The sequence below is a fragment of the Lacerta agilis genome, chromosome 2 (genome assembly GCF_009819535.1).
Source record: "Lacerta agilis isolate rLacAgi1 chromosome 2, rLacAgi1.pri, whole genome shotgun sequence".
Classification (NCBI taxonomy): Eukaryota; Metazoa; Chordata; class Lepidosauria; order Squamata; family Lacertidae; genus Lacerta; species Lacerta agilis.
Window position 1 is genome coordinate 64318248 of NC_046313.1, and position 25513 is coordinate 64343760.

Here is a 25513-nt window from a genome sequence, read left to right on the forward strand (position 1 = left end):
AGTTGCAGATCTGAGGGTCCTTCCAGCAGAGAATGAATTTGCTCAGATTTGGGAATATATTTAGACTTCAGTCTTTCTGTAAATATGCAGCCAGAGGTGTTGTCTGATTCCTAGCATCTTTTCACAGCCATGATGCAGGGGCCTCTTGTGAAAGGTGGTGAATGAAGGCATCTGGACAAGCTCTTCAAGGAATCAGACCTAACCACTTCTTCCAGAGTACCTGGAGCAGCAGCTGCCATGTGAGTCTGCAAAATGATACTTCCCAATCACACCACCATGAATTCCACAGTCAGTACAATAGGTTGGGGGCAAGTGCCAACCGCAATTGTTCTCACAGTCCTCATTATTGGGACTGTGTTTGGAAATGTGATGGTGTGTCTAGCTGTCTATTTCAACCGGCGGCTCCGCAACCTGACAAACTGCTTCATTGTCTCCTTGGCCTTCACAGACTTGCTGCTAGGCCTCATGGTGCTACCCTTTTCAGCCATCTATGAGGTCTACTCCCATGAGTGGAAATACAGTGTCACCTTGTGCAATATCTACATCAGCTTGGATGTCATGCTATGCACAGCATCCATCCTCAACCTCTTCATGATTAGCCTTGATCGCTACTATGCTATCACAGCACCTCTCCGCTACAACACTATGGTCACTCCTAAGCGAGTGGCTGTGGCTATGTTCCTTATCTGGGTGGTGTCACTGATGGTCTCGTTCCTACCGATCCACTTGGCCTGGAACACCAATGGCAGCACTGTCCAGAACACACACAAAACTGACGGGAAGCAGGAGTGCAAGCTGGAGGTCAATACTGGGTATGTTCTGGTGGATGGTTTGCTTACGTTCTACCTCCCTCTGCTTGTCATGTGCATCACATACTACCGGATATTCAAAATAGCCAGGGAACAAGCAAAGAGGATCAACCACACCAACAGTTGCACAACCATCAGAAATGCATTACCCACTGTGAAGGAACACAAAGCCACTGTGACTCTTGCAGCTGTGATGGGAGCCTTCATTATATGCTGGTTTCCTTATTTTACAGTGTTCACATATCGGGGCGTGACGGGTGAAGCGTACAAAAGCCTGATGACCATTGTCATGTGGCTTGGTTACGCCAACTCAGCACTGAATCCAGTTTTATATGCTGCACTGAATAGGGACTTCCGGACAGCTTATCAGCGGTTACTCAGGTGTCGGAGAGTGGGACCAGATGCCAGAGAGGTGCCTCTAACACATGAAATGAGAAATAAGACTTGCAATAAGGAAAGTAAACTTCTACAGCTGCATGCAATGAATGGAAAGAACCCTGTTGTCCAAGATGGCACAGACAGGTAAGCTTTCTCTTACCTTTGAGGGGGAATTGTTGTTGAGAGGGTTTTGGTGGTAGAAAAAGGGGTTGGAACAGGCACTGTTTAGAGTCAGGATGCATGCAAAATATATTTAAAGTTGCATTTGGTGCTCTGTGGGGCATGCATCCACTGGCAGACTTGTTGAGAGCGATGAAATAAGTCTGTTTTTTCCTAACTCCAGCCCTGATTAGTCTCACCAAGGTACTGAACAACTTTTAAATGTTGTGATTTTTCCCCTGCCAGGAAGCACAGAGAGAGATTGCCTCTGCCTAGGTAATTTAACTTTGGATATATTCTGTCAAACAGAGGGAACTGTCAGAGATATGCTAAGCACACAAACACCTACACTACTAAATATATTGTTGCATGCCACCCCAATCTTCGAGCGGTGTGAGATTCCAGGGGTTCCAGGCACTTACCCAGGGTCCTGTTTCCTTGGAACATGGGACAGCAGAGACTGTGGTGTTCATGATTTATGGTTTATTTATACATATATGCAACTTGAGCATTAACATTCCCAAAGGATCTGGTTTCTCCCATAGTCACAGGCTTGGATTCAAACAGACATCAGATACTTCTCTCAAACATTGCTCGACTCTCTTTTTCTAACTACCAGTCACTTCAGGGCAGGGCCCCCACCCATTTGTTATCTCACACAGATCCACTTCCTTGGTTCCCTTAATGGCCAATCACCCAAGCTATCACCTCAACAGGAAGTTAGCCTGGCTTATATTTTAACACTGGCTCCGGGAGTCTTTGCGCACAGTCTACTTGCCCCCACCCCAAACTCATAGCAACATAAATATACATAAGAGAAATAAAATATTTTTTAAAATCCTGCTAGGTGCATTGACAGAAAATGCTGAGGAACTAATAAGATGTATCCGTACTAAATGAAACAACAGTCACTTGGGTTTGAAAGTGACTGGCGAAGGGGGAGGTAGACTCCTGCACTGCTGAACACTCCTTTTTGCAACTTTGGCAGTCACTGCATTTCAGATCCACACATGTTGTGCTTGCATGTGGCTTGAGTGGCAGCCAAGTTCATTAATCAGTACAAGCTCCCACTATATCTGCTGATTAAATTCTAGTCTGGGCTCTTCCTTTTCAATAACATGCAAGATAATACAACTATTATCTTAGTTATTAAGAGTTAGTATATGGGAAAGACAGGTCTCTGCAGTACTGGCTGCAGGGGGATTGGGGGAGGGGGTTGCCTTACTCTGTGCAAAGATACCCAGGCTATGTCTCTTGTATTTAATGGCCCACTCCTAGATTACTCCAGCATGGCAGGAATACATGGTGAGAACATAATAAGAGCCTGGCTGGATCAGACTAAAGACCCATGCAGTCTACCCCCCTGTTTCCCAGATTCCTGTGGGAAGTCTGCAGCATGGGGTGCAAAGTTCTCCCAGGAATTACAATACTGCCATGGCAATCCCTTCCACATGATCTAGGATCGTGATATTATTGGGAAGCAATCACACTTCAGAAGCATCCACACTGCTGAGGTAACATAGGGATGGGCCCTAAAGTATATAATTCTTCATTATAACTGTCTAATGAGAAGCAACTGCTCTACATTAAGCCAGGTTTCTCTTTCGCAATCAGCCACTATTTCTACATGAAATAGTCTCCAATAGCTTTGTTTAGTCTCTGATAGCCATTTATTTTCATCATTTCGGAAGCAATGCAGAGCATTGTGTGCCTTGATTGTTGTTGTTGTTGTTGTTGTTCATCATACAAAAACATAGACAGAGATTAAATTGGAAAGGTACCAATGTATCTCAAAATCAGAGCCTCCTGTCATTAACATTTGGTACGTTCAGTTCTACATCGATTCGGTTGTGCCGTGGAATGAATAAAGAACATCCCTAGTTCACTAGTTTGGGGGAGGGGTTGTTCTTCTGAAGAGACTAGAAAGTGTGATGTGCACATACAGTAGCTAAGTGGATGTTTGAGATAAGCAGTAACAAATTTGCGAAGGTTCCCAATGTAAGATGCAGAAAGAAGAAGCAGGGTAATCAGTGTCAGAAGAACTTAGGTAGCTCTGATTACCCTGGTTTTAAGGATTTACACTCCTAAAGGCCAAAGAAAATAGGAGTGTGGGTATGCAGTATAATTTCATTGTTTCCTATAAGCAATTCTGACTTTCACCTCCTTCCAAAGCTTTGATCTGATCCCATGGCTGCAACTTGATAAGCAGCAAGGAAACTTTCCATCTGGCAGATAGCACTTACTTTCACTGCCATGGCTCCAGGAAGTGCCAACAAAGGGTTGATTCTTTTGTTTTATCACGACTGACCCTGGGATAAGGTAGTGAGGCAAAAGGATTTATCAACAGCAATGGTACACCTTGGACTGGTGCTGCTGCCTCGTCGTATGTTACAATGAAAATGTCTCCGAAGCACAGATTTGTGGCACAATTGTGTCATTTACAGATGCAATAGCACCGAGAGATTTTATCTGCTGCTCTTTAGAAACCATGATGACTCACTCTGTTTCGATTCCTTAACAGTTTTTTTAATGATGGCAAGGGCAAACTTTAAATATACAGGGAGGAAGCTTCTGTTCCGTGATGTATTTCTGTTCCAAAAGTTTTGTTCAGGTTACTATGGACTGTGGTTCACCTGATGGTTTAACCACTCAGCACTTTAATGGAGAGAGAATGATTCTTATGCATTTGAAACAGTATGTGTGATCTGCATAATCAGGACCAGCAGGACATAGCTGACTTCCCAGAGTAAGCAAAAGGTTGTTGAGGGTAGTTGTCAGTGCTGGATTTTGAGTGGAACAGGCAGTTCCTCCGCACAAGGCACCGAGCCAAGAGGACATGAAAGAACAAGAACAACACAAAAAACAACCCTATATTTATATGGGTACCTATTCAATTATTGTGAAAATAATAAATATTTTGTGGGGCACCAAATTTTGTCCTCGCTCAGGGCACTGTATTACCAAAGTCTGCCCCTCGTGGTTGTCTCTCTAGCTTTGTGTTATATACTGTGCATCCTCCATGACAGCCATTTTGTGACTGGCATCCCTAACGCTCCCTCAAAATTTGAAATATGTCCACTAGTCCAAAAAGTTTGGTGATCCCTGCATTACTGGCAACCCCTGCACCAATCCACTTCAGCTACATTTCCGGTATGCACTTGAATCTGTACCCCAAAATACTGAGTCTGGAGGTGACCAGAATACATGTTGGAGCTCCCTGTGGCTGTCATTTAAGCATTTAACAGCATACGCCTATGAATGTCTACTTGGGAGTAAATTCCACTGAGTTGAATTGGACTTACTCCCAAGTATGATTGCAGCCTAAATAAGTGGCTCAATTTGCAGAGTAATGTAAAAGTAAATGAGCTACACTCACTGAATCAGCAGAGTAATTTTGATAACATGAGTACTTTGCGTAAATGAGAAAACTCCTTTTTTAAATAAAAATCTCTTAGAAAACTCTGCCTGTTGATGCAGACTATGCATTTCTGCAAATCAGGCCCATTAGTTACTGCCTTAGGATCTTCTACAGTGGTACCTCTGGTTAAGAACTTAATTCGTTCTTAACCTTAAACTGTTCTTAACCTGAGGTACCACTTTAGCTAATGGGGTCTCCCACTGCCGCCGCCCCATGATTTCTGTTCTCATCCTGAAGCAAAGTTCTTAACCCGAGGTACTATTTCTGGGTTAGCGGAGTCTGTAACCTGAAGCATCTGTAACCTGAAGCGTCTGTAACCCGAGGTACCACTGTACTGCCATCTTCTAAATCAAAGCAACAGCTTCATTCTGAAACTCTCGTAAGCAGCAGTTTCTCAGTCTTTCCTCTGCAAAAATAAGATACCACCAGAGAATAAAGGAGTCCAGGAGATGGGAAATGAAAGTGGACGTGGAGAAAGTTCATTGAGGAAAAACTGGCTGCACTGGAATAGTTTAATAAGCAGCAGAGGTGAATGGGAGAAGCAGCTTATGGCTGGAAGCTAAAATGACACCAATTCCTATTGAAACGAAAGGCAAACAGGATAGGTAATTTGTCACCAAGGCCTGATCTGCAGAAGTATTTCACTATCAAATAGGTTTTTTATAGGATGTCCAACAGTCCAGACAGAAATTAGACCATGGACAGGTTTTATTGTTGAATATAAAATAGCATTTACTTTGCCTGAATGTTCCCTGCAACATACTTAGGCAATCCAATTCAGAGCTCTCCATTCTCTACAATGGAGTCACATTGTCTTTGATACCTGAAAAGCTGCCACGCGACTTGCAGCCAGGCCCCAGTCACATGCAAGTGTAAAAGCCAATGCTTCCATGTAGGTTTTAGGTTGGCTGGGATCTGCTTCATATAGAGCATGTCACTCTGGGGTTATGTGAGCTACACTGGCTTCTAGTTTGTTTCCAAATGCAGTTTCAGTTGCTGATGACTGTAGAGCTCTAAATGGTTTGTTATATGGATGGCCTTTGGGTGGACTCTTCTACATTAGATGTTTCTAAGCAAAGGTTGGATGGCCATCAGTCAGGGATTCCTTAGTTGTGATTCCTAGTTGGACTAGATAACCCTTGGGTCCCTTCCAACTCTACAATTCTAAGTCTGTCGGCCTTGTCATCTTTGTGTTCAAAGGCTCTGTCAGCACAGTACAGGGTCTTCTCAGCAAGGGCCTTCCTCATTCCACCAAGACTGTAGAGTGCTTTTACCTGGGACACCAATTTGGTTCTCTTTCTTTTAGCCTTTAGGTAAATGGTCACGGCATACCTCTTTTTCACCAGGCTTTTGCATTGCACCCTGCTGCTACAACTGGTTTTTAACATTGTTCTGTTTTTTAAAAAAACTCTCAGTTCTTTTGTATGTTTTATTGTGATATTATTGTGATTTCCTTTGCATTTATTTTTCATTATGCTGCAAGCTGACGTGGGGACTCTTGTCCCTGAAAGGTGAGATATCAGTCTTCCAAATAAATATACAACCACTACCATTTCCGTGATGGCAGCATCCCAAAGAAGCACCACAGAAATCTCAGCAGCCACATTAATGCTACTCATGTAGTGGTGTCAGTTCACACAGATAGCAAGTCCGCATGAGTCAAGGATGGAGATGTCACACACACTCTTCCTGGGTTGACCCTGGCAAAGCTACCCTGTATATATGGCATCAGCACTCATTCTTTGTCTCATTGAATGAACCTGTTTGAAGGGGGGAAATAAAAGGAACAACTGGCAAGTTTGGCCTTGGAGTTCAAAATGAAGCAGGGCAAAGGCTAATAGAGTTCTGTCAAGACAACAAGCTGGTCATCACAAACACTCTTTTCCAACAACAAAAGAGACGACTCTACATATGGACATCACCAGATGGGCAGCATCGAAATCAGACTGATTATATTATTTGCAGCCAAAGATGGAGAAGCTCTATACAGTCAGCAAAAACCAAGACCTGGAGCTGACTGTGGCTCAGACCATCAGCTTTTATAGCAAAATTCCAGCTTAAACTGAAGAAAGTAGGAAAAACAACTGGGCCAGTAAGATACAATCTAAATCAAATTCCTTATGAATACACAGTGAAAGTGAGGAACAGGTTTAAGGATTTAGATTTGGTGGATAGAGTGCCTGAAGAACTATGGATGGAGGCTCACAACATTATACAGGAGGCAGCAATGAAAACCATCCCAATGAAAAGGAAATGCAAGAAAGCAAAGTGGCTGTCCAATGAGGTCTTACAAATAGCAGGGGAGAGAAGGCAAGCAAAATGCGAGGGAGATAGTGAAAGATACAGGAAATTGAATGCAGATTTCCAAAAAAAATAGCAAGGAGAGACAAGAGGGCCTTCTTAAACAAGCAATGTAAAGAAATAGAGGAAAACAATAGAATGGGAAAAACTACCAATCTGTTTAAAAAAATGGAGATATGAAAGGAACATTTCGTACAAAGATTACCATAATAAAGAACAAAAGAGGAAAGGACCTAACAGAAGCAGAAGACATCAAGAAGAGGTGGCAAGAATACACAGAGGAATTATACCAGAAAGATATGGAGGTCTCATACACCCCAGGTAGTGTGGTTGCTGACCTTGAGCCAGACATCCTGGAGAGTGAAGTCAAATGGGCCTTAGAAAGCCTTGCTAACAACAAGGCCAGTGGAAGAGATGATATTCCAGCTGAACGATTTAAAATTTTAAAAGATGGTGCTGTTAAGGTGCTACACTCAATATGCCAACAAGTTTGGAAAATTCAGCAGTGGCCAGAGGATCGGAGAAGATCCCAATCCCAAAGAAAGGCAGTGCCAAAGAATGCTCCAACTACCGCACAATTGCACTCATTTCACACACTAGCAAGGTTATGCTTAAAATTCTACAAGGCAGGCTTAAGCAATATGTGGGCCGAGAACTCCCAGAAGTGATAGCTGGATTTCGAAGGGGCAGAGGAAACAGAGACCAAATTGCAAACATACGCTGGATTATGGAGAAAGCTAGAGAGTTCCGGGAAAACATTTATTTCTGCTTCATTGACTACGCAAAAGCTTTTGACTGTGTCGACCACAGCAAACTATGGCAAGTTCTTAAAGAAATGGGAGTGCCTGATCACCTCATCTGTCTCCTGAGAAATCTCTATGTGGGACAAGAAGCTAAAGTTAAAACTGGATATGGAATAACTGATTGGTTCAAAATTAGGAAAGGAGTACAACAAGGCTGTATATTGTCTCCCTGCTTATTTAACTTATATGCAGAATTCATCATGTGAAAGGCTGGACTGGATCAATCCCAAACCGGAATTAAGATTGCTGCAAGAAATATCAACAACCTCAGATATGCTGATGACACAACCTTGATGGCAGAAAGTGAGGAGGAATTGAAGAACCTTTTAATGAGGGTGAAAGAGGAGAGTGCAAAATATGGTCTGAAGCTCAACATCAAAAAAAACTAAGATCATGGCCACTGGTCCCATCACCTCCTGGCAAATTGAAGGGGAAGAAATGGAGGCAGTGAGAGATTTTACTTTCTTGGGTTCCATGATCACTGCAGATGGTGACAGCAGTCACAAAATTAAAAGACGCCTGCTTCTTGGGAGGAAAGCAATGAGAAACCTAGACAGCATCTTAAAAAGCAAAGACATCACCTTGCCGACAAAGGTCCGTATAGTTAAAGCTATGGTTTTCCCAGTAGTAATGTATGGAAATGAGAGCTGGACCATAAAGAAGGCTGATCGCCAAAGAATTGATGCTTTTGAATTATGGTGCTGGAGGAGACTCTTGAGAGTCCCATGGACTGCAAGAAGATCAAACCTATCCATTCTTAAGGAAATCAGCCCTGAGTGCTCACTGGAAGGGCAGATCCTGAAGCTGAGGCTCCAATACTTTGGCCACCTCATGAGAAGAGAAGACTCCCTGGAGAAGACCCTGGTGTTGGGAAAGATGGAGGGCACAAGGAGAAGGGGACGACAGAGGACAAGATGGTTGGACAGTGTTCTCGAAGCTACCAACATGAGTCTGACCAAACTGCGAGAGGCAGTGGAAGACAGGAGTGACTAGCGTGTTCTGGTCCATGGGGTCACAAAGAGTCAGACACGACTAAACGACTAAACAACAACTCACCGCAGCATAGACATGCCTGTCAACAGTCCCAGAAAAACCAGAACATCCCATTTCCCCCTGCAAGAATACAGCCATATTGGGCATCTTGCTGTTGCACAATTTTTGGCTCCGAAAAAAGCAATCTCACACAGGGCCCCCAAACACGTGTTTTTGGGCACTGTACCCCCAAATACCTCTTTTTTCAGGTCCACAATCTCACATGATTTCAGACCAGGAAGATGGTACCCTGGATCTGGGCCACGTCGTGTTGGAGGATATGCATAGGGTATTATGAACAGGGTGGCCACTTACATACTGCAAAAAAGAGGACAAATGAAGGCACATATTTGCATTAAAATGCATATGCTAATTTATATGTATAGGTACAAATTGAAGAATGAGTACTATGATTTAAATAGAAATATAGTGGTAGGGAAGATTGTGACCAACTGACTAACTGATGAGGGACAACTTCAAGGCCCCTCTTACTCTTCCTTCTTAGGGTTCTTCGACGGCCCAGCCTTTCAGATAGAGGATGCTTTCAAGCAGAGGACTGTCCTCTGTAATATACAACACATGACCACCCTAATGATTAAAGTTATAGGGTGAGTAATCTTGAGAATCCTAGAGTAAAACAAGAAATGCACATTCTTGCTTTGTTTCACAGGCATTGTGATCTGTGCTTATATTTATTATTCAGCCAGTGTGGTGTAGTGGTTAGGAGTGGTAGACTTGTAATCTGGTGTACCGGGTTCGCGCCTCTGCTCCTCCACATGCAGCTGCTGGGTGACCTTGGGCTAGTCACACTTCTCTGAAGTCTCTCAGCCCCACTCACCTCACAGAGTGTTTGTTGTGGAGGAGGAAGGGAAAGGAGAATGTTAGCCGCTTTGAGACTCCTTCGGGTAGTGATAAAAGTGGGATATCAAATCCAAACTCTTCCTCGTCTTCTTCTTGAGATGGTATATTTTGAAATCAAATATACTAATCTGTATTATATGAAGAAGCAAAACTAGACTCCTGTCTGAGATTAATTTCAGATCAGATTTTGAACCATTTTTCCACCAGAAAGTTCCACACCCTTTTTCAGTATTGTTTTTACTTTAAACCAGAGGTTTCCAAACTGTGGTCTGTTATAAGTTGCATCCAGGTGTTCCATGGCAAGTCTGTAAGATCACAACTAAAAATAATACAGCATCCAACACAGCACATTATGATTGCTGCAGCAGACAGAAAAATAATTAAGTTGGCCACCAACCTTCAGTAGTTTTCAAGTGGACACTGGGTGGGAAAGTTTCAGTACTACTACTTTAGACAGACCAACTGCATATTCTCTTACCAATGGACAAGGAACTACATGTGACAAAAGCAGACTGATGGGAATCTAAATTTAAAACAACAAGCTAGCATCAGTGTGTAGGGGTGGTATGGAGCTGAACCATTCCTCTGGTTATACATTTTTCCCAATAACAACTGCAGCCCAGTTGTTTCCCCCCACCCCCAGCCAAGCTCCAAAACCAGACATGACCACTGGTGGGAGAAAAAGTGGTTGAAGCATAGCAGCTTGAGGGCAAAAAGTGGGGATGTGAGGGTTAAGTCCTACCAGCCACGTCCAACCAAACTGTCCTTTCGATCCCAAGACCCAACCCTTTTCTATAATTCGGCAAGACCTCAGCTGGGTCTTGTCCCTTTCATGTTTACATTGATCCTGGGGGTGAGCTGCAGGTTGCTGCTTGGACCTGTCAAATATGAGGAGAAATATGCTCATTTTCCCTGCAGAAGTAACTGCATTACCGGTCGCAAATGAGACTGCTTTGAATTGTAATTCTGGTTTTCCTTGCCTGTTCACCTCGGAACATAAACCAGAGCACATGGAACACAATGTGTTATCGTGCAGCCAAGTAACAGGATAATAACAGTATGACTAGCGCGTGTGTGTGTGTGTATATATATATATATATATATATATATATATATATATATTCTCAGCATATTGTTGTCTTGTGTCACTGACAAATCTTTCTTTCTCTTTCTCTCTCTCTCTCTTTAACCTTTTCAGCTCTGGGCCTTTTCCCTAAAGTGCACACAGGCCAGGCCAGGCCGTTAACAGTGGTCACTGTGACATAGCTCTCACTGTCCTCTTCCAAAAAAAACCATTGAGGACAGAAGGACAAAGTTAGATTTTCCGCTGGGGGAAGCTTAAAACCGGGGGCACTTGGGTGAGTACAAGGGGTGTCGCGTCTAGAAAGGGATAAAGCTGTTCTGCATGGCCCAATTGAATTTCCTTCCTTCTACGGCCAACAGGAATCCCTGGATTAGGTAGGGTTGCCTCTTTTCCCCAGAGAGACATTCCTTCCATTTATAAACAGCTGCCAGGCATCTCCATGCTAGGGAAAACGGCACAGCTTATGCGATCTCTGTCCATTGCACAGCTGCTAAAAGGTGCAGAATCTCTGTCAAGAAAAAAACACCAGATTGGCTCGCAGGCAGGGCTCAAAGTGGAATGGAGCCACCCCACTTCTTTTCAGTTCAGGCAGATACAATACCGTCCCACTTTTCCTGTCCCTGGAGCTGCTTCTAGTGGGTGTTTGTCATGTGATCGGTGCAGGTTTTCTGCAGCATCCCCACAACATAGTTGGCATTAAAGTATATGCCTTCTACCACTTATCATGATAGCTAAATCTTAAAAGTAGTTGACAAAGATAGAAATAAATCAACATGGTTGCAGCGCTGAGTTGTGGAAGGGTCTGTGGGTAGGAGGAGGGATCTTGGGACGAGGCCTGAGAGAAGAGTTAAAGGCAGACAGGAATGACTAATGTTGATTTCTTAAGAAAGGCCCACTGTCCATCTCTACAAATAATTGCCTGTCTGAGTTACTGGAATAGTCCCCCAAAACGACATCCCAGTATTTCTCTTGCTTCATATTCTGGGCTCCCTTTGGTTTTGCCCCCTGAACAACCTTCAGGAACTTCCCCTAGGTTCCAGTAACATTCCGTCAGCTGCTTACTCATTTCTCACAGGAACAAGGGAGAAATGACCATTTTCTCCAAGTTTCTGATACTGATAAGATGAAAATAGCTTTACATGTTTTCATGAGGAGAAAGAATGTTGCTATGCCCCTAAGGGGAGCACTAGGCCGATGTTTCCATCACAATGGTGAGAGAATGAGGGGTGCAGAAGGATTTGAAAGGCTGGATGGTCATGAGTGCTTAACCCAGGGGTCAACAACTTTTTTCAGCCGTGGACCAGTCCACCATCCCTCAGACCATGTGGTGGGCCGGACTATATTTTGGAAAAAAATATGAATGAATTCCTATGCCCCACAAATAACCCAGAGATGTATTTTAAATAAAAGGACACATTCTACTCATGTAAAAACATGCTGATTCCTGGACCATCCGCAGGCTGGATTTAGAAGGCGATTGGGCCGCATCTGGCCCATGGGTCTTAGGTTGCCTACTCCTGGCTTAACCCTTTCTGGATCAGTCCCCAGTTCATTCCAACATTGTAAAATGAGTTTTTCCCAACCAGAAACAAACACATCCTGAGCAAAAGATGGAGAGAGCAGCCTGCCCATGCAAGCACCCCTTGCTGTTGCGTTCATAACATATTTGTCATCAGAACAAACAATTGCGGAAATAAAGAACACATAGTTCTGCCCTGTAGTACCGACTAAACAAAATGAGGAATCTGCTTTCGCTGGGCTTATCTACAGTACCTCTTGTCCTGCTGCTTCCCCAGGGGGGAACTGCTCTTTTGCACTCAATCAGAGCAAAGCGAAATTCAGGTTTTCTGCAGGTTGCCATTTGTTCCGATTTAGAGCTAAAGAGGTATTCCTTGGGAAAGAAGCGGAGTGACAGGGAAACTGCTTGTCCTGGGATTTCTTAGCATAGGGCAAGTAGAAGTGTGGATAAGCCCATTGACTGGCAAGACTCACTCACTAATGGATTTTGAAAAAAGTTTCTTTGAAAAACAATGTATATTTTCCTGTCACATATTACAGTACATCATAAGGAAGCACCCCTAAGATGCAGGCTAAATCATGTAAGGATTTGAGAGCAAGGGCAGAACTGACACAAAATTGTTAAGATGCTTGAACAGGCAGTGTCACCACCGTCGTCACATTCCCTGTACTTTCTCTGCAAAGCAAAGAGTGAGATAATAGAAAGCCTATCACAGGTCACGTTGGCAAGGAGAAATTTTATCACTCTGCTTCAGCATGTACAGGATGTGATAGAACAGCACAGCGTGTAACTTAGTGAGAGAAAGACCCGCTCTCTCATTTGGATGTGCTTCCCCTACATGTGATAGTCCTTGTGCAGCTTTTAGTTTGCAAGATATTCTGCTCATTGCAAGACAGGTACATTATATGTAAACACATGTATAAATATACTGAAGCAGTCACACGTATGCTTTTGTCTTGCCTTTGAAATCATTTCAAGTCAGTTTGCAAGAACATTTTAAAATAAATAAACAAACCATATCCAAATGTCAAAAGTCACCAGGGGATTCCACCCCGCACAGGGCAGCTAACGGTAGATGACCCTGTGGGGAGAGGGGATAGTCCTGCAGGAGCAAGCTGTAATGCAGGCCTAGCCAAACTCCGGCCCTCCAGATGTTTGGGACTAGAATTCCCATCATCCCTAGCTAACAGGTCCAATGGTCAGGGATGATGGGAATTGTAGTCCCAAACATCTAGAGGGTCGGAGTTTGCCTATGCCTGCTCTAATGCCTTCTATGCCTAATGTTAGCAAGGAAGAAACCGTACTGTGAAATTTCCACCTGAGCAACTGCTTTCTGTTGACTTCACAGTTGCCTTTCCAAGTGCTGCTGTTCTTTTTCATTATTATTTCTGCCAGTTCTTATGGGTGTCCCAGAGGTGGCTGCATGTCAGTAGCTGCCTTTGTGAAGATTCCATCTTTTACATACTTTTCCCACAAACTCATTTCAGCTATCCAAGAATGCAAATGGCTTCCGTTTTCAGCAAGTATTCGTAGCATGGCAGTCACTGCATTGTTATTTAACCCCCCCCCCGACATGTTTTTGATTCACAGTGATGATGGAAAGTGAGTCTGAGGACTTAATCCACATGTCCCTTTTGCCCCACATTTTCCAGACACAGGTCCTCACTTTTAAAGCTCCATGTTGGAACACTCTTTTTTTCCCCTTTGCCCCAGAGTTTTCCCCATAAAAGCCCACTCTTTCAAGCTGAAGGGCAACAAACAGCAATTTGGGTTTTTCGCGGATTGCCGCTTGCTCTGATCTAGCTTTAAAGAGTGGGTTTTCACAGGGAACGAGCTGGAATGAAAAAAGGTGGGGAGCTTGGTCCCAGAGCTTTAAAGTAGCTGGAAAACAAGGAGGAGGAAAGGTAAGCTTGGATAAGCCCTGAGTCATACATGGAAAGTCAGACTTTGAGATTATTTACCGTGAGTCTGGAAAACGTGGGCAGGGCTTAGCAAAGTAAGGACAGAATCACCTCTGCATACCGTCCCACGACCCTCTCTTGCTGATAACATGTCTCAGCTTTATTGACTGTGTCACAAGAAGGGGGGGGGGGGACTAGAGGTCACCTGACTGCCAAAAGGCAGATACAATTGTTGTGCTGGCTCCACACAGGGCACTTATAACCTTGCACAAGATCACATGCAAACAGCCGGATGGAGACTTGAAGCAGCACTGCCCACAAGCAGCTGCGCCTGGCGGATTTACAAGCTAAGAAGTGCAATCAACTCACCTCTTCAGGTTTGAAATGAGATTTCGCTGCAAGTGTCTCTTGGCCCCACGGTAGTGATGTGACAGCCAGTGACCCTTGAGTGCATACATCACAGAGGCATAAAAGCAGCAAGATGGTAGGGGCACTTAAGTGGTTCCTTTTGAATAAATATGAAGGCCAGGCCTGGCTGAAAGACGAAAGGGAAGAGCTTTTGTGCATGACCAAGCTGACTGGTAGGCATGTAATTGAGCGTGTCGCTGACAACCTCATTCCTGAGGCCTGCTCAGATCTCTCACCCAGAGCATTAGCTTTCTTTTCTTATTAAAACCTTTCATATTGGCAAAATGGCCAGATGAGAACTTCTCAAGTAGTTCGGCTGACATCTAACTCTAGATTGCTTTCGGGGTCTTTCCAGGTTGTTGACCCTGGGAAGAAAGATTACAGATACATTCTGCTTCGCATCAGTGTATCTATCCCATTGACAGGGAAACAGAAGAAGTTAGCTTAATAGTACAACATCCGTCTAACGCATATGTGCATGTTACTATGCAGCCTAAACACTTTATAGACAAGCAGGCAAATGGAGTTGAAAATTGAAAGCAAACCCTTCAAACAGTTTGAGCAGGCCATTGTTGCATTTTGGCCTACAGAAAATTCATATGAGCCGGTGGCCTCCATAAGTGCACTTTGATAACCCAGTGCCACAAGAATGTTTGATGCCTCTGTGGGACAACTCATGCAAAGGGACTGATCAAGATGTTCCAGAGCAGCTACATGAGGGCTGTGCTCACCCTGCTGCCATTTGTGCAACCGTGGTGGCTGAGCAAGGAGTACCATACTTGTGGGAATCCTGGCAGATATATGCATAGCTTCCATGTGAATATGCTGTTTTATCCAGATGACGACTCCACGCGAGCGTCTTTTGAGTCAGAAGCTTTGCGCTAAATCACTTTCAGAGAGGGGCTGCAGACTAGTTTGAACTTGCCCTGCAAAGATGCCTCTGCCTGTTACAAACCCGTCAGCCAGAGAACCTCAGCTAAAATTCAAGCTATAGTTGTGTATGCATGACATTTCCCTTGCGTTAGCAAGGATAGCAGGCACCAGGCCTGTAGGGATGCCAGCAAAACTTCCCTGAGTGACCTTTGGAGGCTCATAATGCTCAGCTCTGAGAAGAGGCAGACATCACATCCCTGAATTCTTCCTGGCTTGGTTTAAAATATGAGGCAGAAAAGAATTACTTGCTTACATAGTCTCTCCTGCCCAAGCAGCAACTCACTTCCCAACTGCCCCCCAACCCCAGTTCCCTTTAACTGGCATTTACGGATTCCAGACATGGTGAGAAGGAGGGAGGTTGGGCCCTTCTAAATGTGGTTTAAAGGGAAAGGGGCAGGGGCTGGGGACAAGTATGTCTCCCTGGCCAAATTTGGCCTGAACTGGAAGTAAAGCAAGTCATTCCCACAGAAACATAGGTCAATCCAACAAGGGTGTGCGAGTTTAAAATGAATATGATAGGGAAGGAATAGGAAGGATCGTGCTACATACCACACTGCAGTTTGTCTCTTTTAAAGTGACATGCATATTGCTCTTAGAATCATAAAACTGTAGAGTTGGGAGGGACTTCCGGCGGCGACGCCATCGCCGGGTGGTCGAAGGCTGCTTCGGGTCTGAAGCGCCTTGTCCATCCCGGGGGTTAGGAGCCGCGCTACCGCAGCGCGCGGCTCCGGTTGGGGTGCGGGAAGAGCGTCCCGCACCCTGGGCTCCCCGGCTGCGCCCGCGGAGGCTCCGAACCCTTCCCCTGCCCCCCTGTAAAGGGGGAGTGGGGGTGAAGGGACAACGGAGCCGGGCTTACGGGGATATGCCCCAACCGGGATGCAAATGCGGCGGCAAAGCCCGCGGTGAGCGTCCAAGTTCTACCTGTGAAGAATGGAGCTAAAGGAACCCGGTGGTCGTGAGTAAATAATCTTGGCAGAAATCGTGTTTTTGGAACGATCCGGGGGGAAGGAGAAAGGCAGCCTGCCTCCCTCCCTTCGAGTCTAAGAAATTAACCAATTTGAGGGATTGCTGCCACAGAACTGGTTATAAAGTATCTAAAATCGATACATGAGACTGGCAAACTTTTTTTTCTTGGGAAGCTAACTAGCGGAAAATATCTCTATTTAAAGTTGCGGTGTTTGCGCTCCAGCTTAGGAAAATGGCGACGAACAAAGAGACAGGAGAAGAAATATGATACCCACTTCCTCCTCCTCTACCAGTATGCTGGGTTTCGTCCTTGAACTGGTATTGAACTCTGGACTAACAGATGAACAAAGGCTCACTGCCTTGAAGGTGGAACTAATTTACAGAAAAGTCAAAGTCTTGTGTGGGGGTCTGAAATGGAACCAACTGCCCACAGAGGAGGCTAACAAAACTTTTGACACTTTGGAAGAAAATCTTGTCAAAGAGCTGAGAGGATGGATGGAAAGACGGGAAGAAATGAATGAGCTACTTCGGAGAGGAAATTCGCTTGTTGGGGGTGGCAGCCCCAAGGCGATGTCAAGATTTGCTATATCCAGTCCCCGAGGTGTGAGCTCGGGGGCCAGGGACAGAGAATTAAGGTATTTACAAGAAGAAAAGGAATGCTACAAAGAACCGGAGAAGCTGAGAGAGGGAGAGTTGGATACCTCGGAGCTCGTGGCAAGGAGAGCTTTGGACTGTGCCTGGATCTGTGGACGTTGGGAGAGGGAAGTTGCATGGAAGTTCAGTGCTGATGCCATCAGGAGAAGAAGAATGGACAGAGGGGGTGTGGGGTGAAGTATTAAGTAAAATCTAAAGCAATCTGTTATGGTATTTTGAAATCGGAGGGTGAACATTGTCAACAATAGTTTGTTTTATTATTTGTTTGAACATGAAAAGAGATATTTCAAGTTTCTATGTTATTAGCAGCAGTTCAAAGGATAGAAGAGATAGATTTGATGAGGATGATTTGTGAGGATTTATGAGGATGTAGTATAAATGAAGTCATTTTAAGTGGTTTAAGTTTATAAATTAAGATGATTAAGATTAAGATGAAGATTAAGATGAATGTTTCACTTTATATATATAATTAAGTTTAATTTCTTTAAATGAAGAGGTTAAAAAGTAGATTATGGATATAAACTCGAAGGTGAAAAGGCAGGGGAAGTCAACTGTCAAGATTGGAAAAAGAAATTTTTTTTTGAGATGTTTAATTAAGAAGAAAAATCATGGCAATTTTTGTATTAGATGTGTAATTGTATTTGTTTTGTATGTGTATAAATGTAGGTGTGGTTAAGGTTGTATGTTGTTATAAGTAAAAATGTCAATAAATTCTTATAAAAAAAAAAAAAAAAACTGTAGAGTTGGGAGGGATCCTGAGGACCATCTAGTCCAGCCCCCTGCAATTCAGCAATCCTGCCCACAACTGTCCCTGGGTGGGATTGAATCAACCTTCCAATTAACAGACAAGACATACTGAGCCATTGAGCCAAAGAAAATGAATATTTTTGCTTCTAGTTGTCCCCTCCCCACCATGTAGCAATAAAAGTTGGGGTGGGGGGGCTTTTCAGGCATTTACCTCTTCTTCTTGGTTTCCTTTTTCTTAATGCTTCATTTCCTCTACTGAAATATTTGCTGCAGACCACATACAGCTCATTGCATCTGCGGAGGTTTCTTCTTCATCATACATCATTTCCCTTTTGCAGTTTTCTCCTGTGGTTTCAAAATACACCCAGATGCTATTCTTAAAGGCACATTTGCCTTTTGATCAAGTAGTCTCCAAGACAATTGTTCTTCTCCACACGTCTGTTGCAAGACAACTGGCAGTTGGAGCAGAACTCTTCAGCCAGGAAGAGGGAAGCAAGCTTCCTACAGCTGCTTGTTCCTTGGCCTATGTCTGTGGCCAGTCTGGTCTTCCCATTGCCATGGTCTTCTTTCTGGTACAGCCTCACTCTGGAACTTGTTCCCCTTGCTCATCTCCATTTTATGCATTATATTTGGTTTAATGGGCAGGTCTCAGTTGTTGTTTTTAAAAAACCGATCTACAGCAGCTCTGATAATTCTGTGATTTGACCATATAAAGCCTCAGTCTTATTCACACAGACCTGATAGTAAGTCCCATTGAACTCAGGGGGACCTCTGAGCAGAGCTGTGTAGGATTGCACTGTAAATGTGCCTTTGGATCATCATCCCCGACGGCAGCATTTACATCATCTCACTTCCACAGCTGTACAGTAGATGAATAGGTAGTTAAATGCTTTTATCCTTATAATACATGGCTTAGATTTACTGAATGCCGTTCTGTCTCAAACAGCACTATAATCTGTGGCTTATAGACATTCTTCATAGGTCACTTCTAGATAGTAAATCAAAACTGATTTCTGACATCTCTCCATTTGTAAACTACACTAGTAACTACTCGTTTTCCAGCACTAAATTTTTTATCATAGAAGAATGTAACTGAGTAATTGGAGAAATGAACCCTGTATTTCCTCGCAGAATATACATTCTTTTGATCTGTTCTGCTTTGTTTTTTTTGTAGCCATCAACATGTCTAGCACCATCACATAGCCTGTTGTGTACTTGGAACAAGGAAGCAGATTCTAAAAATGGGAACATTGGGGAATCATTGGGAAAATATTTAAAAGTATCTTCTAATTGTGAGTCTGAACTATTTTCATTGCTGTTCCCCTTGTAGGAATCTGAACCCACCATGTGATAAATCACCCTGTCCTATCCTGCCCTGCTGTCAAAGTCTCTGTTTGGCCAAGGTTCTTCCCAAGAGAGATGTGTGGAGCCCAATGTTTGATGAGCCAGTGGCAAATGCACGGAAGACAAGGCAACCTTCTGCACCCCATACAGTTATCTATTGTGTCTTCACCTGAGCCAGGACCTGCTTTCTTATGAAGCTGGATGTAAAGAATTATGACCCAAGGTAGCCCAAAGATTGCTTGAAGGTTGCTGCATCGGGTGCACCATCTAAGTCTTCTCAAGATGGTTCGATAGAGGGCTTACTATGCAGGGACTTCGATTTCCCTGAAAAACTCTTGACTATAAATGTGGTGTGAATCCAAAAGTACTTGGAGATGGGTGACTATGTGTACCTATAGGATTATCTGTTCACATCTAGGACAGGAAATAACCGTGGGTTGGGAGGAAGTGACAAAAAGGAAGGACTTCATTCTTTTTGGTATAGTCATTACACTCCAAGGCGTTTATTGCCCTGTTAGCCTATAAATGTCATATTTATGCCCTGGGGATATTTCTTGCATTGACAGTATTCAATATGGAGTCATCTTGCATTTTCAACATAGTTTGTGGTTTCCAAAACATCTGATAAAGTGCATTTGACAAATGTTTTGAATATTTAATAAATGTTAGCTTTCAGGATTCAACAGTGTTTGGCTTCTATTTATCAAGTCTTCAATTTGGTCTTCAGTGTATTTCTATTCAAAAACAGTAGGGAAAAAGAAAGGCCCCATAGTTAAGCAGAGATGGTTAAGGTTAAGCAGAGATGGGGAAACTCAGGCCAGGGGGGTCAATGGAGCACTTCAGGTCCCCTGGACCTTTTCCCCAGTCCACACACCCTCTCCTGCCACACAACTCACCTGCCCTCTTTTGCACCACCCTTGAGTGTTTGTTTGTTTGTTTCTGAGCAGAATGAGTCCTTGAACTTTGATAATGCTTCTTGCTTGCCTGGCTGGGGAGGAATGTACAATTGTGTGTGGGGGGGGGAACTAACCTACTGTACATCGTTCCAGTTACAGGTAGGTAGCCGTGTTGGTCTGCCATAGTCAAAACAAAATAAAATAAAAAATTCCTTCCAGTAGCACCTTAGAGACCAACTAAGTTTGTTCTTGGTATGAGCTTTCGTGTGCATACACACTTCTTCAGATACACTGAAACAGAAGTCACCAGACCCTTAAATATAGTGAGGGAGTGGGGAGGGGTATTACTCAGAAGGGTGGTGGGAATGGGTGACCAGCTGATAGGTGTGGAAAACCTGTTGACGACTCTTAACGACTGCAATTGGTCTTACAGGAAAAAGCAAGGGGTGAGATGGCTAAAGATAGCTTTGTCATGTGTAATGAGATAAGAATCCAATGTCTTTGTTCAGACCAAGTTTCTCCATGGTTTAAAGTCTGGTGATTAGTTGCAATTCAGCCACTTCTCTTTCCAGTCTATTTCTGAAATTCCTTTGTATTAAGACTACTGTACATTGGTAAGATTTGCACTCGCTGTTAGGCCCACTTTTGACTCTGGCTTTGCCTACTGCTGGCATGGGGTCCCCAGAAGGTTGTCCGGAGGGAAAGTGACCCTTGGAGTGAAAAAGATTCCCTGTCCTGCTTTAAAGAGGCAAAATTGCCGGTAATGGACAGCTTTCAGGTTTGGAAATCATGAGCAAAAACTTGCAATGAAAGGCTTAGCAGTGCCACCTACCTGCCAGATACAAATCTGGCATTGCTCGCTCAATACGTGAGACTTGTTTCCTCATGTCTCCCAGAAACTGCAAAATTTACTTTCAATGGAACAAAAATAATTCTGATGAATCAGGAAGAGAAAGAGAGAGGATTTTGTTTTGTCAGTTCTTGGGAATGTGTTGCAATTTTTAATATGTGAGGGAATACTCTCATATAACTATTGCAACTTTTGTCTCTTTTTCTTTCCCAGGAGATTTATAGGAATTCAGTGTTTTGTTCTTCTTGGATCTCTCCCAATTCCTTGTAGCAGTATGTGACCACACTCTCTTGACACCTGCTGACATGCTGCAAAATACACACAAGTTCATATAATACATACTTAACAACTGCACACAGTGTTAATGCTTTTTTATGTAGAGGATCTTTTCTCAAAGGGAAAGCACAATGCATGAAGCAGTCCTCTGAGCCTGAGTCCACAGGCTGCATTGAAACTGGATAGACCAAACTGGATAGACTTCATAATGAATAAATGTGAGTGAAGCAGGTAATCTAAACTCAGAATCAGCAGCTATCTTATTTGAGTGAACTGTCTTGATCAAAGTAGCTGCAACACTTGTGCGTACAAGTTTTGGAACCAGGAGTATCCATAGCTGTCAAATTTCGGATTTGAAAATAAGGGATCAGCAGTCTCACCTATCCCGGGGACAGTCACATGTCAGTGGTGGGCGGAGCCAGAAGCAAAAGTGGGTGGAGCAGCAATGTAAACTCCAAGCGGGCTCAGGCTTGGAGCGGAGCAAAGAGGAGGGCAGTCATGTGCTCCGCACGATGGAGCCCCATCGTCTTCTTGTCTGATCCCATCAAAACAGGACAGGAAGCAGCAGCTGCTCAAAGGCAGCCAGGCTCCGCCCGCCAGCTAACCCTAATGGCCAGCTGAGGGGCTCGGTGGCAACGGATAGGGGCTGATGCAGGGGGGAGGAATACACCCCCCTGTAAGCACAGGAAACGGCTCCCACTTGCTTTGAGGGCTGAGGCTTTTCTCTCCAAGTAGGCAAGGTCTTCCCACCCAGTCCCTGGCCAGCAGGGGAGGAGCTGTTTCCATTAAAAACGGGAAATTTAAGGGAAATAAAAAATAAGGGAGAGCAGCGGGAAACTGCTTGAAATAAGGGAGAATCCCGGGGAAAATGGGATACTTGACAGCACTGGGAGTATCTCCTTTTCAACATCCTTCTGCTGTATTGAAGTGTTGAAATGTCGTCAATTCCCAAAATTCACAGAGCTGTTTTAGAATGGGGAGGAGCAACACAATGAAGACAATCGTATTTTCCCACTTTCTCTTCCTCTGCTAATTCTGCTCTTTTTGATGTCACGTGGCATGTTCTGTGCCCAAAGTTCAAAAGTGAAAATTCAACTCCTACACTATTGTAAGCACAAAGGAAAATGAGACATTTCCTCATGCCTTTGTCTCATCTTTACCCCACCCACATGGTTCCTTTAGACTGGTAGGCCTCAGCAGAGCATAGGAACATGAGCAGCTGCCTTAAATCAAGTCAGACCACTTGTCTATCTAGATCAGTATTGTCACTACTGACTGGCAACAGTTCTCCATGGTTTCAGGTTGTGGACCTTCCCAGCAATACCTGGAGATGCTGGGGAATAAACCTGGGACCTTTGACATCCAAAGCAGATGCTCTACCACTGAGTTATGGCCCTTGGGAAGGACTCACTGGTTAGCATCCTCTAAACTTCTGTGTATACATGGAATCTGATCATTTACTATTATTCTACTCTTTAGTTGTAATTTGTGCATTGCAAGGGGGTGGACTAGATGACTGTACAATTCTGTGGTTCTATGATTCAATAGGCCTAATTTAATACAGATGCTGTGTGTGTGTGTGTGTGTGTGTGTGTGTGTGTGTGACTTTTAATCCATAAGGTCCCTTTAGCTATTACAGTATGGAGGCTTCTTCCCCCTGGCTTCACCCTACAGTGCTGCCCGTGTGATTTAGCAGGGTTTAATCACATGAGTACTTCCCACCAAACCCTCACCTGCAAATCTTGATCAGGTAATGAGGGTGTGGGAAAATCTGTGCGGTTGACTCTGTTTCATGTGGTGCCATGTTTTTTAATATTACAGCAGCCATTGGATGAAGGTGCAGAAAAATAACTCACACATTGTTGGGCCTGGGGCCTAGCTTGCAACAGACTATGATTGAGTTTGGGTCTGGCACAAGGTGATGGGGACATCGGCCAGAAGCCAGAAACATTGCCATGAATAGGCTGGTGTGTGTCTTCTTCTTTGGTGATCACTTGTAGGCAAGTAAGATTGTCTTCCATGAACACACAGTCGCGGAGGAAGGGGCATCGGTACTGGGGGGATTGGGGGCGTGGCATGTCTCACATGGGGGTCATAACAAGGGCACGACGCCTGTGCGAGCGAGCTTCCCAAGGAGGAGGTGCCTGCCCGTGCGAGTAGTGTCCCAATGGGGCGGTGCCCGCCGGGGCAAGCATCCCAAGGGGGAGGTGTCCACCCATGGTGATGTCACACACACACCCCGGCTGGCACCCAGGGCGGAGCCCCCCTCCCCCTTCCTCCACCACTGTGAACACAGTCTTAACAGTGAGTCTGTAAGTGACTGTGGAGGCCAATTCTGGATCCACAAGTCCTTCCACAGTGGGGGCATAGGTTTCCGGGTGGGAGTTGATCATGGTGAGGGTTTGCCAAACGTGCCTTCCTCTTAGCACGTTGCTCCTTTTCATCCTGAGTTCAAGCATCTTCAAAGTCCACGACACCTTTGGTAAAGGCTGTTCTCCAGTTGGAGTGCTTGCAGGCCAGTGTTTCCCAGTTGTCAGTGTTTATACTACATTTTTTTTAGATTTGCCTTGAGAGAGTCTTTAAGCCTCTTTTGTTGACCACCAGTGTTACACTTTCCATTTTAAAGTTCAGAATAGAGTAGTTGCTTTGGAAGACGATAATCAGGCATCTGCACATGATCAGTCCAACAAAGCGGATGTTGAAGGATCATTGCTTTGACACTGGTGATCTTTGCTTCTTCCAGTACACTGGCATTGGTTCGCCTGTCTTCCTAAGTGATATGTAAAAATTTTCAGAGACACCATTGATGGACTCTTTCAAGGAGTTGGAGATGGCATTTATAAGTGGTCCACATTTCACAAGCATACAGTAAGTTGGTAGTACAATAGCTTTGTAAACAAACATATTGGTTTCCCTGCAAATGTCCCAGTCCTCAAACACTCTGCACTTCAATCGGGAGAATGCTGCACTCGCAGAGCTCAGCTGATGCTGGATTTCTGCATCAATGTTCGATATATGATTTCTACTCTGGTGGGGAGTTTCCCTTCGACAAAGTGTAGGATCATGGCAATGAAAATAATAAATAGAGTTGGGGCGATAACAGAACCCTGTTTAACACCAGATCCCACTTTGAATGCTTCACTTTGAGAGCCATTGTTATCTGTGATTGTTGGTGTCATATTATCATGGAGGAGCTCAATGATGTTCACAAATCTGATGTGTGTATCAGGTACCCGATCAAGCAAACAGGAATGGAGGGCAAGAAGAGACATAGTCACAGACAAGCTGGACGTCAAATGCTGGATAGGATAGATGACTGGATGCAAGATAAAGGCAAGGCACTGTTGTTACTCAGTGAGACAAGTTGCTTAGATAATGGGGCATGCAGCTTAGCCCAGAAGGAAAGGGACTGCATCTCATGCCTGCTACTACAAGGAAATGGTAATGTGCTGGTGCAAGAAGCTTATTGGAAACATCTGTATGATATAATGGATCCCACCAGTCCCTTAGCAATTAGGAAGGGCAGGACTTCAAAATATCTGTGAAGTTTCTTCCCATTCGAGCCCATGGGAAATCATTCTGACCCCCAAATAAAAAAAGAAAATGAAAAGGCCTGCTACATAAGATAACAATTACAGACTAATCTAATTGCAGAAATAATTGCAATTGAAGTGTTTAATTACCGTGCAAAGCAAAAAAAAAAAAAAAAAATTAATGGTTACAGCAGTTCTCCTGATTCATCAAATCAGGTTGGGGGGCTTGGTTTTGGTTTTTGATTATTAGATTGTAGCCCTGGGGGATGAAAAGATTTGCTAATTGGGGTCTTGGAAAAGAGCTCCCAATTCTGAAATGTTAACTTTTAATTTTCATACTAATGCGCTTGCAAAGGGTGAGGCTGGGACAAATCTGCAACATCTGTGCCAACAACTGTTTGTACTTGTACTGGCCCAAGCTAACTTCCCACCCACGTGAAAGGCATGCCGTCTTCTCCACAGCAATTGACTCTTACTCCTTACTGCCCACAACTCCATTCCAGTCATTTCACTGCCAGTGTAGTTTCACTGCTAGAGCTGTTCTGCCAGCAAAGTGTTCCCCTGGCATATCTGGATAGTTCCACTGATGATAAGGGGCTTCCACCAAATCCCATAGCCAGCACTCAAGTACGGAATTGCAT

The 25513-nt window shown here is 44.0% G+C and overlaps 1 protein-coding gene across 1 annotated transcript; it reads left to right on the forward strand.

Annotated features, from left to right (window-relative positions):
* Positions 1–232: 232 nt before the first annotated feature.
* On the forward strand, positions 233–20000 carry HRH2 (histamine receptor H2). The gene is made up of 2 exons (XM_033140394.1): positions 233–1331; positions 19304–20000. Exons 1-2 carry the CDS (start codon positions 253–255, stop codon positions 19488–19490), a joined length of 1266 nt encoding a protein of 421 aa, XP_032996285.1. The 5' UTR covers positions 233–252; the 3' UTR covers positions 19491–20000.
* Positions 20001–25513: the final 5513 nt, after the last annotated feature.

Bases quoted from the DNA above. Each gene is read 5' to 3' on its own strand.
- HRH2 (XM_033140394.1), top strand. From the start codon at position 253: ATGATACTTCCCAATCACACCACCATGAATTCCACAGTCAGTACAATA. The intron at 1,332-19,303 runs GTAAGCTTTCTC...TTCCCCTTGTAG, and splicing joins GTCCAAGATGGCACAGACAG to GAATCTGAACCCACCATGTG.